The sequence below is a fragment of the Prinia subflava genome, chromosome 1, assembly GCF_021018805.1.
Source record: "Prinia subflava isolate CZ2003 ecotype Zambia chromosome 1, Cam_Psub_1.2, whole genome shotgun sequence".
NCBI lineage: Eukaryota > Metazoa > Chordata > Aves > Passeriformes > Cisticolidae > Prinia > Prinia subflava.
Window position 1 is genome coordinate 134268746 of NC_086247.1, and position 24483 is coordinate 134293228.

A 24483-nucleotide genomic window follows, 5' to 3' on the forward strand; every position below is an offset into this window, starting at 1 on the left:
GTCTGCCGTGCGTGCCTGCTGCAGCAGACGGGCTGTTTCAGACTCTCTGGCCTGTGTGGCACAGCCACTCTCCCATCACGGTGTGTGAGGTGGTGTCTGGCAGTCTGCAGAGCTTGTTGCTCTCTTGACCTTTCAAAACTCTAGCACTTAAAACAGCTCAATTAAGCACTCCTAGCAGGCAGGCTGGATATAGTCCAGTGGCACTTTGACAGAAACCTTCTACACAGGGAAACCAAGGACCAAAAATCCCATTTCAGAATATTTCATATGAAGTTGCTTTGACAGTCTTTTTGAGCCACAAGTCCTTTTTTTTTTTTCCCTTTGTTTTCCTCTTATTTTACAGCTGAGGCTGTGTGTTTATGTCTGTTTGGGAATATGTTTTTATTTTCCAGTTGATGATAATAAGTAAGATGATTTGTTCTGATGAACGAATTCAGAAGCAGGTGATCAGAGCAAATCTATAATTTATTTTTATTTAACATTGGCTCTCAGGAAGGCTATCACAGAGAAAAAATCCATCTACCTCTTTATCAAAGTCATGGACATCTATCATGAAGTCATGTCTCCTCTAAATTATAAACAAGCTCCAGCAACTGGACTGACTAAATGAAATGCTGTTTGTTTGCTTACACTGCATATTGCTTTCCAGATAATTACTACAGCTGATGAACAAGAATTACAAAATCCTGAGGATAGGTAACACATCTTTAATAGGAATCATCAATTGTTTTTTCAGAAGTCTTTTATTTACACAGAAGTAGGTAATGATAGCCATGCTTTTTTATTATTGTTTATTATTTTATACATCTCTGACCAGATTAATGTCTAAGATTCTGCCAGGAGAAAGTTTAGCAAAACTTGGCTGTTTTTGTTGCTGTAACTACAGCACCATAGGAACCAGCCATTTTAAAAGGGTTTTTTTCCTGAGAAATGGAAGTTTAAAATCCCTGGGAAATTCTCCTGTGCACATTTCATTTTACATTGTCATTTACAACACAGTGTGATTCTATACGTTTTAATTTAGCAATGCGTAGGAATTTTTGGCTTTTAAAATTCTAGGTTTCAATACTATGTTTTATGGTTTATGATAGAGTTTTAGAGTTGTGTTAGAACTTAGCAACCAGTCAAATGGAGTTAATAAGAATTTGGCTTAATATTCTTAATTTTTTTTACTTTTTTAAGGCAGTTTTTGTGTTTTTTACAAGTATCTATACTGATGTTCTTATTAAAAATAAATTCTTTAAATCAAAGTATTTTTATTGGTATAAGCAAAGTGATTTTGTTTCAGAAATACAAAATGAAAGTGCTTCCTACTCAGCTGAGTGCTTCAGTCTAAGGACAGGTAGACCATTACAAAATTTTTCAGCAGAGGGAACGATAATAGACCAGTTTAGGCGAACACGGCTGATACATTAATGTTATTAGTTGAGTATCATAAGAACATAATTGCATTTCAATACTGTTCCTTTAAGTAACAGTAACTAAGTAGGATAGGAAAAAGATCTCTACATGTCTTTTTATAAAGTATATTTGCCTGAAAGGAAATGACAAACTTAGTTTTTCCTTCACTGGAAGTAATTGAAGTTTATTATATGTGCAGAAATGGGCTTTACTAAAATTGACTTTGTGCATAGCTTCATAGCATTGTTTCTATCTGTGGAGACAGCTCAGCAGGCTAATTTTTGAGGCTAAATGTCAAACTTCAGAGTTTATCATCCTAAGACATAATTACTCCTACAACTTCTTTATACTTTTATCTGGTATGGGAGATTAAAAACCAAAAATCTTTGTAAAATTGCCAAATTTTAATCCATGGAAATCGTCAGACCTGAACTAGACAGGGTCCTGAGCAATCTGCTGTGGCTTTGATTATGGTACTATTGAGCAGGAGGTTGGATTAGATGTTCTTTCCTCCACGTGTTCTCTCACCTGTCTACGTTTTTCTTTGATTCCACTGAGAGAATGCAGGCTACATAAAAATCTTCAGGGCACAAAGGAGGAATCCCCATGTTTTTAACATCATAAGTCAAAACTCACTCTTAGAAATTTTCATCTTGTCCAGCAGTTTCCCATGATTTAGTTCCTGTTAGTGAAGGAGGTCCAGCATTAATTCTGAAATTTTAGGCATTTAATCTTTAATTCACTGTGATTCTTTTGCCTTCATCTGAGTTCCATGTAAATATGAGGATAATATCAATAAGGTGAGATATGAAAGAGGCATTAGATTGTTGCTCAAATATAGTCAATTCATCATATTGTGGTTTACCCCATATATTTAAGAAAGTTGTGTTGTTTCCCTTAATTCCTTCTAAAATGGAATAACTCATACTTTTTGCTGTAATTCTGTTATTCCTTATAGACATTCTTGAAAGAACATGGGTGGCCTTCAGACATGCTTAAGTGACATCTTAAGGTTCCCTGTACAAGACCTTAGTACCATATGTAAAATTTTGATTTTGCTGATGGACATTCACTTGAACTTGACAGTGAGAAAATGCTTTTTATCTTTTAATTAACACCACATACACTTATTTCCTGATAACTTAGGCTGCTCTGCCTTGTAAGTTTTCCTATGCATGCATGAATGTTTTCCCCCTCCTCTCCTGCCAGAAACAAGATATGTAAGGAAAAATTAATAATTCAGTTCAGTCATGTGTTTTTAGTACAAAATAACGTTCTCATCACTTTGGATCCAGAGGTTCCATGGAATCTGCAGGCAAGAACATCTGGGAAATGGTCTGAATGGGACTGTCCTGGTGTGCTGAGGGAGAAAACATAATTCAGCTAGTACCATTTCCTATAGCTGTTTTTGCCTTGTCACCACAGGAATAAAATATGAGACACTCCTGTAATCAAATACCTCACAGTAAAATGTATACATTACAAAAAAAATCCAAACACTGCAAATTGTGCTGTTTCACTTATGGTTATTTTAAATAAGCCTGGACATCTGTGAGTTTGGTAAGAGAGATTAGTCCTGCCAGTTACAGAACATCTTTTGTGGATCAACTTGACTTGTAACAATTGAAAGTGTTATCCTTGCACTTCTCTGGTAGATTTTATGATGTGGATAAAATGCTATTCAATTTAAATAAGTTCCAATAAGTTTAGCATAATCAAGGCAGGAAGCAAAGGAACTGCCATGGAGATCATAGGCTTTGATGATTTTGAAAATTAACAGGAATAAAAAATACTGACACCTTTTCAAATCATGAAAAGATCCAGATCTGCAGATGACTGACAAAACATGAGAGGTTACAAAAGAGCACACTTGTGTTACTGTGCCAGCTTCAGCAACAAGCATTTCCTTTTCTTCTGTGAGATGAAGATAACAATAAGCCATGATTTTTTTAAGCATTTGAAACTTAAAAACTTTGAACAGGAAGGGAGATGCTAACTGTATGAATTATTACTGATCATAGATGGAATAAGTATTACAGAAGGAATAATGGAAGGACAACAGTGCAAACCAAGAGTGGCATTCTGGTTTACTTAAGTGAAAATTTTCAATATTTTGTGTTAAGTGTTTCAGCCTAATTGAAATCAGTTAAGAATAAATCTAAAATTAAAAAAAAAAAAAAAAAAAAAGGAATAAAAAAGATACCAAATCCCCTTTTTTCCCCTCCAAAATGGAGTTTAGCTGGCATGATACTGAGAGCCAGGGGGATTTCTTAAAGAGTGAAAATCCTGTCTTGAATTCAGTGGTGACTTCTGACTTTTACCTGCCCAGGGAATCTAGCATTGTGTCTGGAGAATCTTTGAGGGGTTTTGAGTACAAATGTGTTTGAGTTGTGGTATAGCAATGCAAATACAATATACTGAACGGGCCATAGGTGTGACCTAGGAGAGGTGATGCATCTTGGGTTTCTTTAACATTTCTAAATTTTTGCCTGCCCATGCACAGTTTGGGGACAGACTTAATCTAAAGCAGGGTGAACACAGAGTGCCTGTTGAATGCTTGTAAGCATAAAAAAAAAAACAGTTGTGGAATTTGCTTTCTGCCTGTGTACTTCAATTCAGAAGCCTAGAACTGCTGGGCATTTATTGGCTGGCTTTAATGGAAAGCTTCATAGAGTACAAAGGTGATTAAACATTATAAAAATGTGTATTGTTAAAAATAAACAAAAGGAAAATAGCAGCTTACAAACTATCCTTGTCATGCCAGGCATATAAGCCCAAATAACATCAAGGTAATTTTGGGGGGGGGGGGGCATTTGGCGTTTTTATACAGTATTTTTCATCCTAGAAAAGATATCTTTCTACTTTTGAGATTTCTGCTGCTAGACTGGAGGGTGGCAAGAACTAGCAAAAGTTCAGAAATGCTCATTGGCCTGCCATCCATCTCTTACATGCTTGAAATACTCTCTCTTATTTCTCTCATATTACCCTGATATTTCTCCTCTTGAAGCCTTATCTTTCTTTGCTACTTTGTCATGGTGTTCATCCTCTGGATAATCTGAATCATGCCCATCATCCACCTACCTCCTTTTGGCTGCTCCTTGTTCACTCTCTTTTTCTTTAGACTCGTATCCAAATATGAGTTGCTTTCCTAATTAGCACAGCAGAGCGGTAATCTCAGAGCCACCTTTGTCACATTCCTGTCCCTCAGTGGAAATCCAGCAGTGGCAGCAGCAGAGGTACAGCTGGTATGTTTGGGTGGTAATTCCTCAAGCAGAAACTGATTCCCTTGTAAACTGGAAGAAATATGGCTTTTGACTGATCTTTCCCAGCCAGTTCCCCTTAGTACCTGTACCATGAACTTATCATCCAGATGTTTTAGGAAGCTTCTGGACCTGTTTTTGCTAGCTTTGTAGTGATCCCAGTTAACACTTGGCAAGCTGAAGTCCCCCATAAGGACAAGGATGGTTGATTTAGAACTATCCCTTAATTCCTTAAGGAATAATTCATCAGAGTCATCATCCTAGCTGAGTGCCCTATAGAAAACTCCCATGAGGATATCTGTTTTATTTGTTTGTCCCTTTAATCCTTACCCAGGGGCTCTCAACTGTGCCAATGACAACTTCAAGTTCCAGCACTAAAACTTTGTCAGCTTTCAAAGGCAACAACTGTTTTTATACATACTTTATACATATACATATTGCTTGCTACTCTTCATTTTTATACCATAAATACATTTTTTTTCTGTTTAAATAACTATCTCTTAATTTTCTGCTGTCTCGTAATGAGTTAGTCTGACAATCATACATTCTGAAGAAACCACTGTCATACAGTAGTTGTCTACTGGTAAGTTTATTTTCCAGATCATCTGCTTCTGAAATTTTGATTTTCTAGTCCTGTTCTCTTGTTAACAATATTCAATGACTGTTATGACATAGAACACTGCCATTTGCTCAGCACTTAGATTAAGAAAGGTTTTCTTACCAAAACCTTTGTTAAACTGTGCATTTAACTGTGTTAAATGTTTAACTGTGGTGTGTTTAACTGAAGATTAAGGAATTAATTAAATTTCCCTCACCCAGGCTCATTGAAACCTCAAGCCCTTGAAACAGAGGTTCATTTGTGAGTCAGCCCAGGTATCTCTTGCAAACACAACGACCCTTTAAGCATCTGCAGCCTTCCTCTCTTTGATACTGCCAGAAACACCATGGAAGAAGTTTTGCACTGCCTGGCATCATTTATTTCAGGATATAAACATGACAAAAGATACACACATGCTCATCAATGGGCTGAATGTAAGCCTAGTTTCCAAGAGTGTCAAAGCCACATGAAAGAAGACCTGAAACACCTTGTGGTTTCAGGTGTTTATCCTTTGCTTTGGTCGTCATGCTCATAGACTCCTTGAAAAATACCAGGACTGTTTCTTTATACCCATTATCTATCCACCAGGTCTAGCATAAAACAAAGCAAACTACTTGGGATTTTACCAAGAGGATGAGGCTCCTTTTTCACTATTTACACATTACAATTACTCTCATCTGATTTCCAGAATACGAGAGTCTGCAATACTTTACATGAATGAATATATCTCTGGAAAGGCCTTTTGTCCCTCTTGTCTATCACCTATCAAAATAATCTTGAAAAATTCCCTTTCTCCAGCGTATGTTTTCATAGTTTTTGTTCTAAACCAAAAATACATCAGATAACGTACAGATTGCATGATGCCAACTGTTCACATCCATTGGCTCATTTAGATTTGTCTCTAAAAGCCACCTGACCTACTGATTCCACACAGAGTGGATGAGGGTGCCAAGCTAGGGAAGCACCACACGCCTGATTCTCCCATCCCAATCTACACGGCTGTCACTGCTTGCACAGCTCCACCAACTGTCCTTTGAAAGAAGAAGAGTGAGACAATCTGTGATTCTGAGTCTGTGCTTTTTTAGAGAGCTGTCCCCATCTCGTTACTTAGAAATAAGACTGAAGCCTCTGTATGTCATTGTTGCTGTTTTTCATCTGCAAGGCAATGCAAGAATGTGAAGAGTATATACAATACTTCTTTACAACAAAAAATAGTAAAATATTCTAGGAAATCATCTGATAGTATATAATATACAATATTAAATAAACTTAAATATATTTTCTCATCTGTAAAACAGATTATGGATGTATGTTATCACTAGAAATAAGATTGCTTAAATGAAGATGGGAGGGTTAAAAGGGCAGGGTATGTTTTAGGCAACATAGAAACAGAAATATGCTTGCTGCTGAAGATGGTGTGAATGATTAGATGCTAACCTGAAAGGAAATAAAATATAAAAGAATTGAAAAAGAAAAATTCAAGGAAGTTATGAAAGCAGCAAACGGTGTACTGAACTTTCATAATTCAATGTTGGAATATTTTTTGTGTTCTGGGACATTCAAAGATTAGAAGAATACAACAGATGCTTTCCAGGACAACAACTGAACTCAGGTTTCTAAAATTATGGCAACCTGGAAGACCAAGAATTTTCTGGTTTTCAGATATAAGAGAAACATCAGGAACATTCTTTCTGATTCAGAACTTTGCCTGGGTCAGGAGACCACATTACATCATACCTCTCACTGAGACATTTCCTCTTCTAGAGGATACATCAAATTTTGGACCACTGGTTGTTCTTTCATCTGTTGTTGCAATACTGAATACTGGCAGAAAATACATGTTCGACTGCCCTGCCACAAACACCTCTGAGGAGCCTAGCTCCTTGCTGTTGATAACCTCCTTGTAGATGCCGAGGGATCTCAACTCCAGGCTGTGCAAGCCCCATTGCCTCAGGTGTATCTGCAGGTCAACTGATCCAGCCATAACCATCCTGGCAGGTCTTCACTGAATCCTTTCTGATTTATCCACATCTTTCTGTTGGGGCACCAAAGCTGGTCACAGTAAGGCAGCTGTGCTCTAATGAATGCTGTGATCATCTCCCTGGATAGAATGCCTGTACCACTTTTCATACAGTAATCAGGAGTTTGGGATTTCAAAAGAATCTATGACTAGAAATATAATCAAATTCTCAAAAAAGAGGCAACATACACCTTGGGCAAACCTTCGTTTTTAGATTTGCTATGCAACAGTCAACTTATTCAAAAATTTTAAGACAAGCAGTATCTCACTTTGTTGTAAAGTGACATTATTAATATGCAGCCAGGATCAATTAACTTTGTAAAATCCCTCAGATAAAGAGATTTCTTCCCTAGCAAGTTTTTGGTTACAAACGAGTCTCCAGCACCTGCAGTGATGAAAGACACAAGAATACAAACTCCAGTTCTGCAAGTCTTAAGGTTTCAAAGTATGTTGTGCTAACTCTCATCAAAGAAATACAAGCATGCCTATGTGATCCCTGACAATTTGTTGTCTTCGGGAACTGCACTGGCTAGAGTCTGCTTTTTCCTCTGTGATCCATTGTTTGGAAATGAAATTATTTTTCTCCTTAAACTCATGCTCTCCTTGATTCAGTGCTTGCTAACGAGAGGATCTCATGATGTGGTAGTTGGTGGCCTTTTTGGTGACAAAGGCCATGAAGCAGTTGAGTTTAAAATCTCTGGTGACAGGAGAAAAACTGCCAGCAAAGCTTCAGCCCTAGATATGAGGAGACCAGACTTCACCCTGCCCAGGGAACTGGTGAATAAGGTTACCTGAGAAAACTCTGCTGAAGAGGGATTGTTGAGGTCCATCAGTGCTGGTTGCTCTTTTGGCACCACCTCCTAAGGGCACCAGAGTGGGCAATTTCAAAATGTCAGAGGTCCAGCAGGCAAGGCAGATGGCTGGCTTGGCTGAGCAGGAGCTTCTTCTGGAGCTAAGGCAAAAAAGGCAAGTGGAAGAAAGATCAGGTGACAAGGGATGACTACAGAGATGGTGCTCACCACTGTAGGAAGAAAACTCATGCAGCTGAAGCTCAGTTAGAGTTGAAGCTACCCACTACTGTGGGGAACAATAAAAAGTTTTTTTAAAGACGCAATCCAGTATTAACTTGGACCTGTTACTTGATGTGTACAGCCACCTCACAAACAAGGACATAAGAAAAGCAGAGGTGTTTAATGCTTTCTTTGCTTCAACATTGATGATGGGCTTTGGAGGTCTCAGATCCCTAAGCATGGATGGATCATGACTGAGAGAATGATTAACTCCCAGTCAAGTCCAAATTTCTGCAGGATTTGCTGCCTGTTAGTCTGAATGTAAGATTCATCCAAGAGTCCTCAAAGAGCTGCCTGATGGCAAGACCTCTTTCAATGATTTTTGAACAATCCTGGTGATCTAGAGAGGTCGCAGTTAACTGGGAGCTGGAAAACATCCCAGTTTTCAAGAAGGGCAAGAGGGATTACAGGCCTGAAAATTACAGGCCTGTCAGTCTCACTTCAGTGACTGGTAAAATTATGGTGAATATTGTTCTGGGAGTTACTGAAAACCACCTGGAAGACAATGCATTGTTGGTCACAGCCAGGCCACTTCTTGAGGGGAAGGTCCTGCTTGACAGACTTATTTTCCTTTTATGACAATACAATCCACCCAGTTGATCAAGGAGAGCCAGCTGATGTAATGAGATTTTTGGGTGTCAGGAAAGCTTTCAGTGCTCTCTCCCAGAGTCCTTCTGCATGGGATGTCCAGCTCACAGCTGGATAAGCACACCATGTGATGGGTGAGCAACTGGCTCACGGGTCGGGCACAGAGGGTTGCAGTGACTGGGGTGACATTAGAGCAGTGACCTGGCACTGGTGGGTTTCCACAGGGCCCCATCCTTGGCCCTGTGCTCTTCAACATCTTCATAAATGATTTGGACACAGGAAATACTGATCTACTGAATAAGTTTGGTGATGACAATAAACTGGCATGAGCTCTTGGCTCCCTTGGAGGCAGAGATGGCCTGCAGAGAGATATTGATAAATTAGAGGACTGAGAAATCACCAACCACATGAAGTTCAACAAGGGAAGGTGCCAGATTCTGCACCTGGGATGGGGCAGACCTGGATACGTGGACAAACTGGGGAATGAGAGGCTGGAAAGCAGTGCCATGTAAAGGGCTCTGGGGATCCTGGTCCATGGCAAGTTGAACCTGAGCCAGCAGTGCCCTGGCAGCTGGGAGGGCCAGCCCTGTCCTGGGGACATCAGGCACAGCCCAGCAAGGCAGGGGATTGTCCCCTCTGCTCTGCCCTGCACTGGGGTGGGCTCACGTCGAGTTCTGAGGGCAGTTCTGGGTACTGCAATATAAAAAAGACGTTAAACTATTAGAGAGCTTCCAAAGGGGAGCCACAAAGATGGTGAGGGATCTGCAGGGGAGCTGTATGAGGAGCAGCTAAAGTCACTTGGTCTGTTCAGCCAGGAGGACATTGAGGGGAAACCTCATTGCAATTACAGTTACAATTTCTTTGTTAGAGGAAGCAGAGGGGCAGACACTGATCTTTTCTTTGTTGTGCCCAGTGACAGGACTCAGGTGAACAACCTGAAGCCGCGTCAGGAGAAGTTTAGGATGGATAGCAGGAAAAGCTTCTCCACTGAGGGGATGGGTGGGCACTGGAACAGCTCCCCAGGGAAGTGGTCACAGCACAAAGCCTGACAGAGTTCAAGAAGAGTTTGGAAAATGCTCACAAACAAATGATGGGATTCTTGGGGATGGTCCGTTGCAGGACCAAGAGTTGGACTTGATGATCCTTGTGGGTCCATTTCAACCCAGGATGTTTTATGGTTCTGTGAAATAGTAAAATACATAAGAGTTCATTGTATGTGCTTAACACCACCATTTTTAATAAGGTAAAAAACAAACGAGAAAGCAAGCCCCCAAACCTTCAGTTTTTATCTGGAATAGATTAAAAATGTTAGATTTGAAAATGAGTTAGGGCCTGTATATATGGACATAAAAATAAAATTCAAGGAAAATAATTTGGTTGTTTTTTTTTTTCCTTCAGAATTCTTCACTGGTAACAGAATTTCATGTTGAATTTTCAAGGAAGCTATTTTTAAGTATGCAGAAAATCTTAATGACTTGAACCAAAATCCCAGATAAAAATATACTGACGATCTGGAACACAGAATCTAAATTGGCACTTTTAACTGAGCTGAGACAAATTGGGATGATGGTTGCCATGCTTTCCTGCAAAATCTTTCCTTTTCTAGCTTTCTGTTTTCTTGTTGACATCCCAGATGTGTTTTCCATTTTCCTCTTTTTTACAGTCCACATTTAATTTCATAGCTGACCCAGTCTTTGTCTGTGTCCTTATATCAACACATAGCATTTTATAGTCTAAATTCTTTTGTTTTTTCTGAGTTGTCTTTCTGCAATATAAAATCCTTCCTTCATGATATTTGCTGCTTATGAGTAAATACAGTCAAAATTTATATTTCCATTTTTCCTTAAAACCTTTTTAATATTTAAGCCCTTTCTGCTCCAGTAAACAGCACCACAGGTCAGCTTACTGCTAATAATAAGTCTGATTTACCTTTACCTAAGGTCTTAAACATATAATCAAGTTACTAGAGTTTTCAAAAGTTACCATGAGTCGATCAATCTGTGTTAATATCCGTGTGTGTGCTGACAGTCTGAAACAAAAGTGAGATGATTTAGGATCATGCTGCTTGCAATCATTTCCTTGGTGTATTTTTCTTCCTTTGACACCTGTCTCCAAGTCATTCCACTGGCAGCATCTTAGTTCTGTCATCGCTCTGACTTGTCTCTGTAGCTCAAAATCATTACTAGTTTAGTGCCATTGTCTAGAACCAATTAATTGTCTCAAAACATCAAATTCTATTTCTTTTCCTTTAATTGGGGGATTTTTTGTTTCATTTTTTAAAGTTCTAAATGATGTGATTATACTATTGATAAAGCTTTTTTTAAATGAATTTGGAGACCTTCTTCTATTTCTATCATTGCCCTCTTCCTCAAAAGACCTTTCTCTTTTTATAAATGTGAGTCTCTCTGTCAGAATACACAGAGCTACCAGATTATCCTCCTTCAGAGGCTTTCACAGAACTAATCTCTGCAATAATACATATATGAAACTTACTTAAAGAACAACCCACTGTGGTTATGCAAGGGATGAGTCATAATGCTGGTATCAAATATTTAAAAATGCTTTATTTTCTATTGCATTGATAACTTGATCCCTTTGTTACACTTTTGTAATTTCTTTTCCTGCTTGTATTTTCTCAGCCTTTAGATTGTGAGTTTGTTTAGGCAGTGTTTGTCATTCACTTTGTGACTGTGCAGTGCCGAGCATGATATGGTCTCAAAGAGTTTTCCATCTTAGATTTTTTTGGAAAAAAAACCCAGGTAAACTAACACAGCAGAGCATCCCACAGATTTGGGAAAAGTTTAGCTCTGACTATGAGGGCTCTACTTGTTTGCTAACTAGGCTGAGCTCTGCAGCTGCCTTTTTGCATATTTTCAAAGATTTTTTGCGGACTCTCCGTGAAAAGACCATCATTCCTCTAAAAATACCTACCCATTCTACTTTTTCCTAGTGAAACAACATAGAAGCAAACATTTAGGCTAATACCATGAAATGTGAATGCTAATGTGTGGGTTTGATTAGTGTGGGGGGTTATATTGGTTTTGTTGTTTTGATTTTTTTCTGGTAAAGTACCTGATACAGCTGTTTACCTGGTTCCTGAATGCCAAAATCTCGTTTTCTGCAAACTATTTTAAAAAACTCTGCTTTCAGGCAGCTGTCCATTGGGTCAACACCTTGCAAACCTGTTAATGGTAAGCTGGATGCTGCCATCAAGCTTGTCAAAGTCATGTTAAGGGTAAAGAGAAGACTGATTTCCTGTATAATCTCCTTTTTAATCACATTGCCACCCTAAAGCTCCCAGCTGTTCTGAAATTTCAGTCCTTCGATTTGAACATCCCCCATGCAATGCCCCATTAGCCTTGAAGAACAACAAAAACATTCTAATCAATATTCCCTTTGGTTTTTACATGTAAACATAGCAGAGAATTTCAATGCCTACTGTAGGAGCTAGTAGCCGTCCTTGGATAGTAATTGTCTATTTACATGTAAATTTTGTGGCACTGCACTGCAGTGAACCAGGGAGGACATCGGGACCAGACTTTGCCCGGTTGTGAAGCATCCATGATCCATACACAGGAATTAACAATTCCTGTTTGATAGTGCCTTAATAAAACCACGGACTCTCCTTTTTCCTTTGCTAAAAGGTATTTCTACAGTTTGTCATACACTTCAAATATACCTTGCAAAAATTAATTGAATAAAATTTGGTCTTTCTGTAAATTCTACCCTCAAATAATTAACATCCAAATATTATTATATTGCATTCTCAGAGCAGCTTTTTGTGTTTTCCTCAACATAATTCAAAATAATGACATTGTTTAGACATCTGGAGAAAACTTCATAGATAAGAAATTTTCATGTTCACCACCTGTAGTCCCTCTGCCAAACTGAGGTCCCCTCTACTCATGGTGCATTTGTGGGAGAGCTTCTGACTTCTGACTCTAGCTCATATTTTTCAGGTTGATCAGTTTAGGCTGAAACAACAATCTGTATTCCCTGGCAATTTATGATATGTCAATCTCAGCAGTTTCACTTTATACTAAACTTTGACATTTCACATTTTGCCTTTGTTCTAAATCAATTTTAAAATATTTTTAGAGACATTAACATTTTATGGAAATAACTCTTCTCCTTATTGTAGTTCATAGCAAACAAGAGGGGGTTGAGTATCACAAGGATGTAATATACTATCCCAAATCATGTCCTAGTGGGACGTGTGATGCCATTCTTACTACTGCCACAGGATAAGAACATAAGCAGTTAACAATATCGCTTTAGAAATTCTGAATATTGAAGTGATTTGTTCCTCTTAATGGCACAGTGAGGCCTGAGCTTTCCATATTTAAAGTATAAATCAAATGAAGACATAAAGGCATTTCTCCTTTTGGATTTGAAAGTCTCATTAGCATCAAATGAATGAAATGATGAAAAATATATCTCAGAGAAGACCCCACTGCTATAAATTAGGGGTTTTAGATATGTATGCAGTCATATGTATTTCTTTATTCCTAGTAAAATCTGAGTGCATGTTTGTTTACTGCTTCATGCCTTCATAAATAATAATGTGAAAAGTCTTGAAGGACATTTATCTTTCTAAAAAGATAATTACTTGAGAATTTTCAGTAATCTGGAAGATGATCTGTTCTAATGGTATCTATTTCCTAACTGGATTACCCTGTTAATGTTAGTCATGGTACTCAGATTGTTTTTATTATTCTAGGGAAAAACACAGTACAAAGGCCATGACTGAATTGGTGAGAGTAGTGATGGCTGAATTAACCCAGTGAGAATTTATTGGTCAAAATCTGTGCTTAAGCTCCAACTGTACTAATGGAAGATAAGCATGGGTACAGGAAACTAATGAGAATAAGAAGAGATCTAGAGGCACTACTGAAATTGCATAAATAGTTTTTACCTGCAAGTAAACAGAAATAATAATTTTAAAAAAAACCTTTACTTGAGGGACCGAATCTCCTAAAGATGACACACTTCTGCAATACTAAAAACTTCAGACATTTATGGTCTTGAAGGAAAGGAGCTCAAATATGATCACATTTGGCCACTAGCAGTGTGAAAAATATGAGTTTGCACTATAGGAAGAGCTCATAGAAGCTACTCTAATATAAAGTGGTAAGATAATTGGGAAATACTTGTCAAGCATGTTATTAAAACTGGAATTTATTTTCCAAACAAACTAGACCTGTAAACCTGCAAAGTAAGGAATAAAATAAAAAGAAGAAGAAATAGATGGAGTAATTACGAACATGAAGTATCTCACTTTTATTAGACGGTTTCCCATGAAGGATGAGGAATTGGGGGCTGCAGTAACATATATTACATACAGATATTACTGCAGCTCTTCCATAATGGAAGGAGATGGAGACATGAAGAATTTAACAAAGACCAATTTTCAGAAGCTCTTGGGGAAAAAAAATTTACTGTTCTCCACAGTAACCCCAAAAAACTTCAGTAACCCAGGGAGGAAATGTAGTTTCCTTGGTTGTCATGAATGGACAATGCACATCCACTTGTCAGGAGTTTTTTTTTTGAGTAGTCAAGATATTTCTGTTATAGATTTGTCGTAGTTTTTGTATAGGTGTATTTTTTATCATCTTAATGTGATTGAATGCATTCTTAGCTCACATAAAAATACTCATAAATTTACACAATTAATTAAATGTAATTATATGCTCCTCCTTTTCCTGTATTATCCAGCTGTGAGGTTTTTTTCATGTTCAAAAAGCAAAGAAGCTTCCAGCTTTCCTTTTCCACAGAAAATTTACATGACCATGTCTGTACCATGGGGAAAATAAATGTAACACTGAGTTTGATTCATGCAATTTGTCTATGTAATTAAAATAAATGGAATCACTCTGATTTTTTGGATGAGTCTTGGGACTGTGGCCAACACAAGACATGACCAGCACTGTAAATGCTGTCATGGTCAGCACTGTGATCGGGAAGATGAAATTCAAATTTTAGCAATTCTAGCCTGACCCAAAAGGTATTTTGCCCCCTTAGGGGAGATAGGAATTATGTTACTGTGCTTCATTATTTTTTTTAATAGGTTGAGGACCAGTTAGGTAGCATCCCCTGTGGACAGAAGAATGAAGGACAGTAAAAGTGACGCTATGCCGCTTGGTCAGTGTCAAATACTGTGTGCTGACCACAGAAGTGCTGTAGGGAGCAAATACCCACCCTGTCCTATGATCTCCTGTCAGGCTTAATGGCTGCTGTGTTTGTTTTCCTCTCACTTAAAGGTAGTGTTGCTTGGGGGTTGCTTTATGGCACCGTTCCTCATGGCAGCAGAGTGGCACCGAGGAGCTGCAGTGCTGGTGGGGAAGGGTTTGGATGTGCCCTTTCCTAGGAGGATTGGGTTTTGAGGGACTGCAGTGTATCCTGGGGCTGGGACTCTGGGGGAGCTCATCACAGTTCCAGCTTTCATTAGTGCTGTGATAACGTCAGTGGTTTTGTCCACAGGTCACTGGTGTATCAACCATAACTGGATTTAAATGCTGCACTAAACTTCTGACCTTGTTGATGCTCATCTTTTCCACTATTTCCATTGGCAGCTGTGTCAGAAGTTGTGGCAAAGGGAAATTCTAAAGAACAGCAAAATTTGACAGGCTTTAGGGAGGTTACAGGGCCTCTGTGTATTTTCTTAACAGACAAGATATTTTAAAAAGTGCAATAAACTTTGAGAGTATTTTATTTTGATTTTTGCTCCTATTTCTCTAGCTCAGGAGACATTTTAGTTTTGAACAATCGCTTAGTAACTTAGCAGATGTATCTGAACTCCTGAAAAGCAAAATACTCCTTGGAGAATAATTTTCTTTATGTCAGTTCAAAGGCAGCTTATTAAATTCTATGCTGTGACTATTACAGACTTCAGGAAAGAAAAAAAAAATTGTAAAGTTAAAAAGTAGCTTTATTTAGAACTGTGAGTTTAGTGACAACTGTTGTTTGCTCTAATAATGGTGAAATGTAGGCTGCTGCATCACTTGTGATGGGCAATTTCATTGTTATACAGACACAAATCATGGCAGGATTCGATCATTCCCGGGATATGCTGACATACTGCAGCGTGTGCATGACCACTGTTCTCAGCTGTAGTCTCTATTCTGTTTTTCTTTTAAATCTGATTTGATATCAAAGGTGGGCACTGCAGACAGCTACAGTGATCTTTTTCTGTTGCATGTCCATCAATAAATTGTAAGTGCTCTAGGAAAACCTGCCTCAGCATGTCACTCCCATATCATTTATTACAGTTTATTACAGTTAGTTAGTACAGTTATTACAGTTACTGCATTTAGAACAGTTTATTACAAGGCAGAGGGTGATTCTGAAAAGCAGAATACTGAAATTTAAGGCTTTGTTTGCCATTTGTCACCTGAGGATTTAATATTTATGTGTTACGTGGTATGTTGCAATTATTCCTTGCTCCTTTGCTCTGCTGATGTCAGAAAAAATATGCGCAGTAAGCAGGGGGTTAAATTCCCACTCAACAGGCATATTTTTGGTTTCTGGAAGGGAGCTGCGAGTGGAGCTGAGCGCTTTGCAGCGGAGGGCAGCACTCCGCGGCAGAAGCAAGCATCCAAGGGAAACGTGGCTGGCAGCAGACACCCATGACGGGAACGAGACACTGTACCAGCTCTTCCAGTTTCCCAGGGACCTCGCGTTTTCCAGCTGTTTACCCTTGAGATGTAAATGGCAATTTGGCATAGGCTAAGAGCCCGGTGTGATGTGAGCATCTGCGTAAAAGGCTGCACATATGGAGCATGCCCAGTGGTATGAACAGCCTGTTACCCCACCCCCAGCCAATCTAGGAAGAGATGAAATGAACTTTGCACTTGCAAATGTCACTGAATACATTTTGCACAGGATTTTAAAAGGTTCTTTTACAAGCACTATTTTTAACGGCCAAATCCGCCCCCCAAAACAGAAAGGAAAAAGCCCTAGGTATTTTTCTGTGATCGATCTCAGTTTGTGATCAGCTGAAGCATCTCTTACAATATTTCCGAAGCTTGTTTTATTTTACGTTTTTATCATTGAAGTTGAGATTTTTGGAGGTGGTGTGGATTTTTGGAAGGTTTTTTTAAAATTTTTTTTGTTTTTGTTTTTCCTACTGGCATGAGAAAATTTGAGAATTTAATTGCAGTAGAATACTTGGAAACAGTGAGGCTGGAAGCTTGAAAGGCAGAGGGAAGAGAAGGAAGGCTCTCAGAGCAGAGCATGGATAGGAAAGGAGCTGTGATTCTGCAGTGCTCAGTGTGCACATGTTTTATGAGATCAGTGCCGGGCGCTGCAGCTGCGGACACTAACTGAGCTGTCTGGCTAATGAAGGCCACCTGGATCAGGCTTCTGAAAAGAGCCAAAGGAGGACGTCTGAAGAATTCTGATATCTGTGTAAGCCCTGCGTTTTCCTTATCACCTTGTATTGTATGTATTGCAAAGAGGGAAAGGAAAAAGGCGGTGAGGAGAGGACAGTTGTTTTCATTCTGATTGAATTACCACAATTCTGTTTTGTATGCAGGGAGATGCAGAGGAAAAGCAGAGCTCTCATTATTTATAGAGCTTTTCTGGCATTGTGGCTGCTTCCATTGTGGTGATAGAGGGACATGTGTTGAGTCCAGACAGATTTTATTAGTTGGAAGTTGATTTGTGGTCATTTGCATGTTTTGCTGAGGGGCAGAGATGAATACGAGACATTTGCTGTTCTGATGGGGAAAGTGTGTCAGGTAAAGAGGCTGCCCTAAAATAAAAATGCATAGCAAAGGTTAAATCTCTTAGCAGTGATATTGTGTAATGGTAATTATTGATACTAAATTTGCATTTTGATTATAGAAAGTCTGTTTGCGTGCTATTTCTGTCACTGTTTAGAGTTCTAATTTTTATGGAGCCATCCTTGAAGCTGCTGTGTGTCCTTCAGCCCTGCACTGCACCAGTGCTGTAAGTCTCCAGAGAAACTGGCTCTGCTTGCTGAAAAGCACACAAATAAGAGTGCAGAGATAGGGCAGGAAGTAAAACACTGGAGAAGACACCTGCACTTTTTGAAAGTTTCCAGAAGAAAACGTTATTCTAGACATAATTTCTACTAAATAATATTCCCTTTTGTACAGTTAGTCACTTTCCACAGGTACAGAAGTAAGAGAAAAGGCAAGGTGTATAACCACTTCTACTTAAAAAAAAAAAATCGCAGGAACTTGTGTCATTATTTTTCCTTTTCTTTCGCAGGGTTCGGCGGACTCCTACACCAGCCGTCCATCTGATTCAGATGTATCTCTGGAAGAGGATAGGGAAGCAGTACGGAGAGAGGCAGAGCGACAGGCCCAGGCACAGCTGGAAAAAGCAAAGGTAAGGTGTTGTTTCATGTCACAAACTCATCAAATGCTCGGCTTTAAAGCACGGGTTGAAACTGGATGATTTTAAAGATCCATTCTAAGCCAAACCATTCCATGATTCTTTGTCATCTCATCCATTAGTGATAAAATGTTTGTAATGTGTTAACATATAGATTAGATCTCTTATAAACATTCCAGACAGCAGTTGAAAATGTATGCTCCGTGAAAAAACACTTAGCATCACTTTTCTGTAATAGGCACTTCATTGACTTATGTATTTCAGAACATTCTTATTTAAATATGTACATTTCTTCTTTAATTAAATATAAGCATTTGTTGCAGTGTATATAGTCAATGCTACGAGTTCTTATTGAAGATGTTTCTGAAAGTTTGCTCATGGATTGCCAGGGCACTTAATGCTTTTACAGTGTCAAAAATCAGCCCTCAGACATCCTATTCATCTCCCTTGAATGAAGGATCAGTTCCTACAAGTCATATGTAAATAGGGAGAATCTGTTACAAGGGTGTTTTTTTCCTAAAGACTTCACTGACTTTCTTTACAGTTTGTGTGTTAAGTGACCCCATGAGTCATTTGCTGTAGATCTTCTTCAGATTTCTCCTCTCTCCATACCCCTGGCAGATAGTGACAATGTAGTAAGAAAACACTAAAGGAGCTTTAGGTTTTTACTGTGTGTTTATGTATTTTCCATGAGATGTATTTAGGACTGTGAAGGTTTTAGCAGCGAAAGTGATGGGCTTGTTTCTCTTTCATCTGTGCTACGTCTTGAAATAATATTGCATCTGTAAAAACTGTGCTCATCTTATTTATTATCGTTCATTTATCACTTCATTACAGTTTTTTGGGTTTTTTTTTTTTTTTTTTTTGGATGCTACCTGCCAGGTTTAAATGTATTACTGTTTTCCTAAATCTGGTTTTTGTTCTACTATATTTAAATACACCATTGACATCCACCCTTAGATCTACCTGATCTACATTTTTCCCTCACTTTCTCTCTGAGTCCCCTCCTCCATTTTGCCTTGGTTTTTAAATTCTTTATCTCCTTTCCATCTCTTATTCCATTTAATTCTCTACTGCCAGCTTTACCTGTGCCCATTTATGCCACCTGTTTTACAAGGGCTCTTCAGAAATTCTGAGTCCAGATCCCTGAGCTCTGTGGCTGATCGTGTGGTGAGGACCAGCTCCGTAAATAATACAGTACTACAATGCACAAGCAGACATCTTCATCAGGCCAGAAAACCTAAATAGTGAAGCCAAAAATGGGTTTTTGAAAATGTAGTTGTTAACTGATATTTAATAAGAGCTCCTACAGCAGCTTTTTAATGAGCTACTGGAATGTGCCAAGTGTAGGAGATACTGAACATCTCTTTGAAGTTGGATATTGCTGTTCTGGGATCAGTGTAGCAGAAACTCAACAGAAGCTGCTCACTTCTTCCCTTCAGCCTTGTATCTCAGAGATTGCTGGTTGTAGTCAGGAGTTTCAGTTTTATCAGGGGTGCGTTTTGCTACTTTGAGGGGGTTTTTTTGCTCTTAGGAAAGATGATAAGGGCTGCCTTGAAATTCAGGTGAAGTTTTGAATTTTATCAGTAAATGCACAATCTTTAAAAGGAGAGTTGGAGTACTAGTTAGTATCTTGCAGACTAACCAGGGTAGCAGTGCAGTGCTTACTGCTGAACCGAGGCATCCCTTAGCAATGAGTAAATCTATGTGATTGTTGCTATGGGAATTTGGCTTACTGATGCTGCCTTGAATACATGGACAGCCCTTATGTAATATTCATGACCTCTAGCACAGCTGCCATTGTAGTTTGTAGAGAAACTGCTAGCAGACCTTGACTTCTAAAAGCTGTATTTCTATACATAAAACCAACGTTCCCACTCCAGCTGGCATCAGATATAGTCTCTAGGTCTGACACCGTCTGAAACTGTAAGACAACTTGTGAACAGTCAAAGTAGTAAAGGCACTGCCAAAAGCAACCTGCTGTAACAATGGTTATTCCACTCACAGAAAACACAAAATTAGTTATTTAAATATTTTTTCCTTTAAAATAGATCAAGGCTGGAATTAGATTAGCATTTTTGTTTCTCTAGTCAAATGTTAAAAGGCATTGCAGGATGTAATGTATGGAAATAATTTTATGTAGAGGCTATAACAATGTAATATTTAGTCTAGTGTAATATTTACGTTAATACTATTAAATAAAATATTATGTACAATTGATGCTTTTGTTTGAAATAAGTGGTTAAAAATGTGTTTAAATTAAGCCTAACTCCATAGATATAAAATCTGACAGGGTGTGGTTTTTTGCCTTTACTGATGGTTCAGTCCTTCACCTCCCTGAAAGACAGTGAAATTAATGAAGCAGTGGCTGCTGGTGGTGCCTGCTGGCTGCTGTCAGCCCCCAGACCAGTTTGGCACGGGCTGCAGGTTTGCTCCCTGCTCCCACGGCTGCCTCGCCTTTGCCCTGACCGACTTCCAGGCACAGCCAGGTGACAGAGCTGCTTTGACTTTTGCTTTTTCTGGTCGTGAGAGGAAGTGTTGATCCTAAATAAAATCGTTACAATTGTATTTGTCACAGGCATTAGAAGAGGGTGACACACATGAATAATGCAGTGGTGGAGGGAAGGTGATAGTGAATTAAGGGTAGATAAAAAACTATTGAACTGTGCCACGCAGTTAATGAAAACACTTAAATGACATCCATTTTCCTTTATTACAGCTAGGGAAAACACCTTAAACTGAAGATTAAGATACAGTGATAGAGAGCACAATGCCAAATTGTTAGGACAATTTTAAGATCTTTAAATTTGGATTTTCATAGTGTCTAAGTGTTTGTGTGACATGAAGCCGGAATGTATCTCTGATACCTATCCAAACAGGGAAGATGAAAGCAAAAAAGGTTGTAAGGAAGTGCACATTCTGGCCACTTTTAATTATTTCTTTATTTAACACAAGCACTGATTCTCTGGAAAATGCTTAAGCACATTTTGCTGAGTCACTTTGGCATGTGACTTACTGTAAGGAAGGTGGGGCCACGGGCGCATGTTCGGAGTCATCCAGGGACAGAAAATTAAGAGGCAGCTGATGGGGCTACCTGCAGGCCAGCATCTACTCCTGAGGGAAACAGATCTCAAGTGAAGCTATTAAACTCGAAGCTGAGATGAAATGCTCTTGATTAGAATAGTTTAGCAATAAAAATGCAGAAAGGTGGGGATTTTGTTGTTGTTGTTGTTTTTATTTGGTTAGTATTTTACATAGGAAAAAAAGATTCAAGGCGTTGAGAATTTCCTCAATGTTCTCCTCACACACCATAGCATGTACTATATCTAGGATAAAGAGAAAGGACTTGTGTTGTGGCCAGGTAGGATATGCTAATAGTATACAAATCTAAGGGCTTCTGGTGGTATTTTGCTGAAATCCCTATTTCCAAAAAACATGAATCTTCATCATTGACAAGACAAAAAAAATAATGACATTAATTGTGTTTAGCACTAATAATTAAAAAATTGTCATTTCTACAGTCAAAAAACCCCTTTTTACTTGTTGAAGGATGATGATTCAAAATAAATTACAGTAAGTAAAGTGGTTTTTTGTCCATTCCTTGCAAGTATTCAATTAAATATTCCTTAAAATATTGCACCAAGTGAGAGGGATGAGAGCAAAGGAAAACTGAAGTACAAGTAATAATAACTTTCTATCCACTACTAATAGAGCTAAAGCTTGTACATGAGAAAGGGCACTTCAGGAATTTTTTTCCTTCTCCACTGCTGATAAAATCAATTCAAATATTCCATTGATTTGTTTTGCCACAAGTACTTCATATGTTTTGAATCTAGTTTTTGACTGAGATATAATAAGTCAGATGTTTTGTAAACCTTTCTTCTCTTCTGCAAAAGTAGCTTCTTTCTTCAGTCTCCAGATTTTTATATTTTGTCTTTTTTCCTCCCATGGCTTTAGAGCTCCATATTCAGAAGCAGTTTTAACAGAGATCTGTAGAATATTTTCAATTTTAGAAAATGACTTTTTTTTTTCAGTTATTTCTAGTAGATTGGGTACTGAAAGTGCAAGTTAATAATTCAGGTTCAGTTTCTCACCTGGGACTAAGGGACAGCTCTTTGTTAAGGATTGTTCTCAACATCCTGTAGTCCTAAAACTTCTTAAATGACTGTCAGAATCAGATCATGGCCTTTGAGAAGTCAATAATTATGTTCATAATAGGAAATCTCAATTCCCCTCAACTCTGCTTTGTGTTTGCACTCCACCTAATGCTCCACTGCTAGCATCCTTTTATGAGTTTGTAAAAATTTGAAATAGAGGTATTTCTAGTTTTGAATGCTGTTAAAATTATTTTTATGTTATGATGATGAACTACTGAAATTTTGATACTAAATATCCCTTTTCTGGGTCTGAGGCAATGACATAAGCTGTCACATTTTGCTTTTTTTGATGTGTGCTGTAGTAGTGGTGATGGCTTGTGACTGTGAGTAATAATGCAATGTCTTAAATGTAACGCATTGCCTCCATGCATGGTTCAGGGACCACAGCTTTGAAATGTGTAGCAGGCTGGGATAATGCCTACATAGCTCTGCGAGGCTGAGGGCATGAAAAAGATTGTCAGATGTAATTATCCAGTGCAGTGTGCCAAGACTAGTTATTTGAGTATTTATTCACTCTCAGACAGGTTTCACAGCCTCAGAATGACCCCATGCTGCTAGCAGGCAGCTGCAAAGCTAGTTGAGGTATGTCTACTGAAGCTGCAGTAGCATCTTTGACAGGCCAGAAGTGCCCATCTCCTTGATGTGCATCCTTATGTTATGTCAGCTTGTTCCCTCATGGACATTCTTTCTATTTTCTCTCAATTACCAGAACGTCATGGTGCTGAACAGCACACAAAGCTATAGCAGCGCTGTGTAACAGGATAGCACTGTTAGCTCTTGCGTGTGGTAATATTTTATCCACTGATTTCTTCTCATTTGCCCTTTTGGTGTAGAATATTTTTATTGCATGTAATCATTTAGATCACTATTGTTGTGTGTCGTAGTTGCTGGGATCACATGAGAGCTGGCACAGTGGTCTAGCTGGGAAAAGAATGAGTTGTTGATCCCAAAGTACAGTTGCAAATGTGGTTGTTGCTTAGCTGCAACTGAGTTCTGCATTACTGGATCTGCTCAAATCAGGTTGCAGATATTCTTTTACTTCATTTTCTTCATTAATTGCTGCTGTTTTCTCTTAGGAGATAACAATTAATTTCAATTTAAAGATTAAACAGTAAACAAAATGTTACTCAAATCTGGGATATAAACCAGCTTCCTTCATACTCTCTGTGACCTATAGTTTTTTTCTTGTCTTTTTTTTTTTTTGTCTTAGTTGATGTGTATGCACTTGTTCTGCACTAGTGCCTGCTGTTACATGGGTTATTTCCCTGAATAGTTTATCCCTTCTTAGCGTTGTGCTGCATTGTTGGGGGCTGGAATTCTTTCTTCCAGTGGGGTCTCACGTAACCTGGAATCAAATGTCCCACAGACAGTACCACCTCTAATTAGAAGACATCTGTCATCTCCCATTCATACCATGATTTGAGTGATGAAATATGTTTACTAAGCAACATTTCTTCTCTGCTTCTTGCGTCTGAGTAGAAAAAACAAGAGTGCAAGGATATTAACACAGCCTACATTTATATACCTACCTGTAGATACTTTAGTATCCTGGTTTTCTTCTCATAATAAGGGAAAGAGATAAATTGATAAATTGTCTCCAAGGAATGGATGCAATACTGAGACAGCATTTTGAGGTTCTGAGGACAACCATAGCTCTTCTGCCTGCTCTTTCACCTGCTGCTTTCACACAAGCCTGCTCCCTTGGTGAGATGTCTCTGTTCTGACTTGTTCTGTATGGTTAAATTACCACATAAAGGGCAGCAGTGCCAGTGGTACTTCTGTAGAACTAAATAACTTCTTTATTAGGAGCAGTGTGAAAGAAGTATTTTAACTAAAGTAGGTGTTGTAAGCCAGGTGCGAACATCCTCATCTGGATGTTTTTCTGCTCCTTGTCCCACAGGTCTGTAGCACACCCAGAGCTGCCAGCCTCTGCTGCAGGCTGGTACTGCACAGGTCCCAGCAGGGATTCCTGAACCTTCATGTGCCTGCATCCCACCTGTGGCTGTGAACCAAGCTGCAGATAAAGCGT

General features: G+C 38.6%; 1 protein-coding gene across 10 annotated transcripts in view; it reads left to right on the top strand.

The window, feature by feature from the left end:
* The window catches only part of CACNB2 (calcium voltage-gated channel auxiliary subunit beta 2), a 247575-nt gene that overhangs the window by 142520 nt on the left and 80572 nt on the right, over positions 1 to 24483 (top strand). For 8 of the 10 annotated variants that reach the window (XM_063413356.1, XM_063413311.1, XM_063413330.1 and 5 more), the window contains one exon: positions 18172 to 18291. In XM_063413356.1, the coding sequence (XP_063269426.1) occupies positions 18172 to 18291 (120 nt within the window). Of the gene's footprint in view, positions 1 to 16475; positions 17344 to 18171; positions 18292 to 24483 lie in introns of those variants that run through there. The other 2 variants (XM_063413394.1, XM_063413384.1) reach the window with 2 other exon arrangements.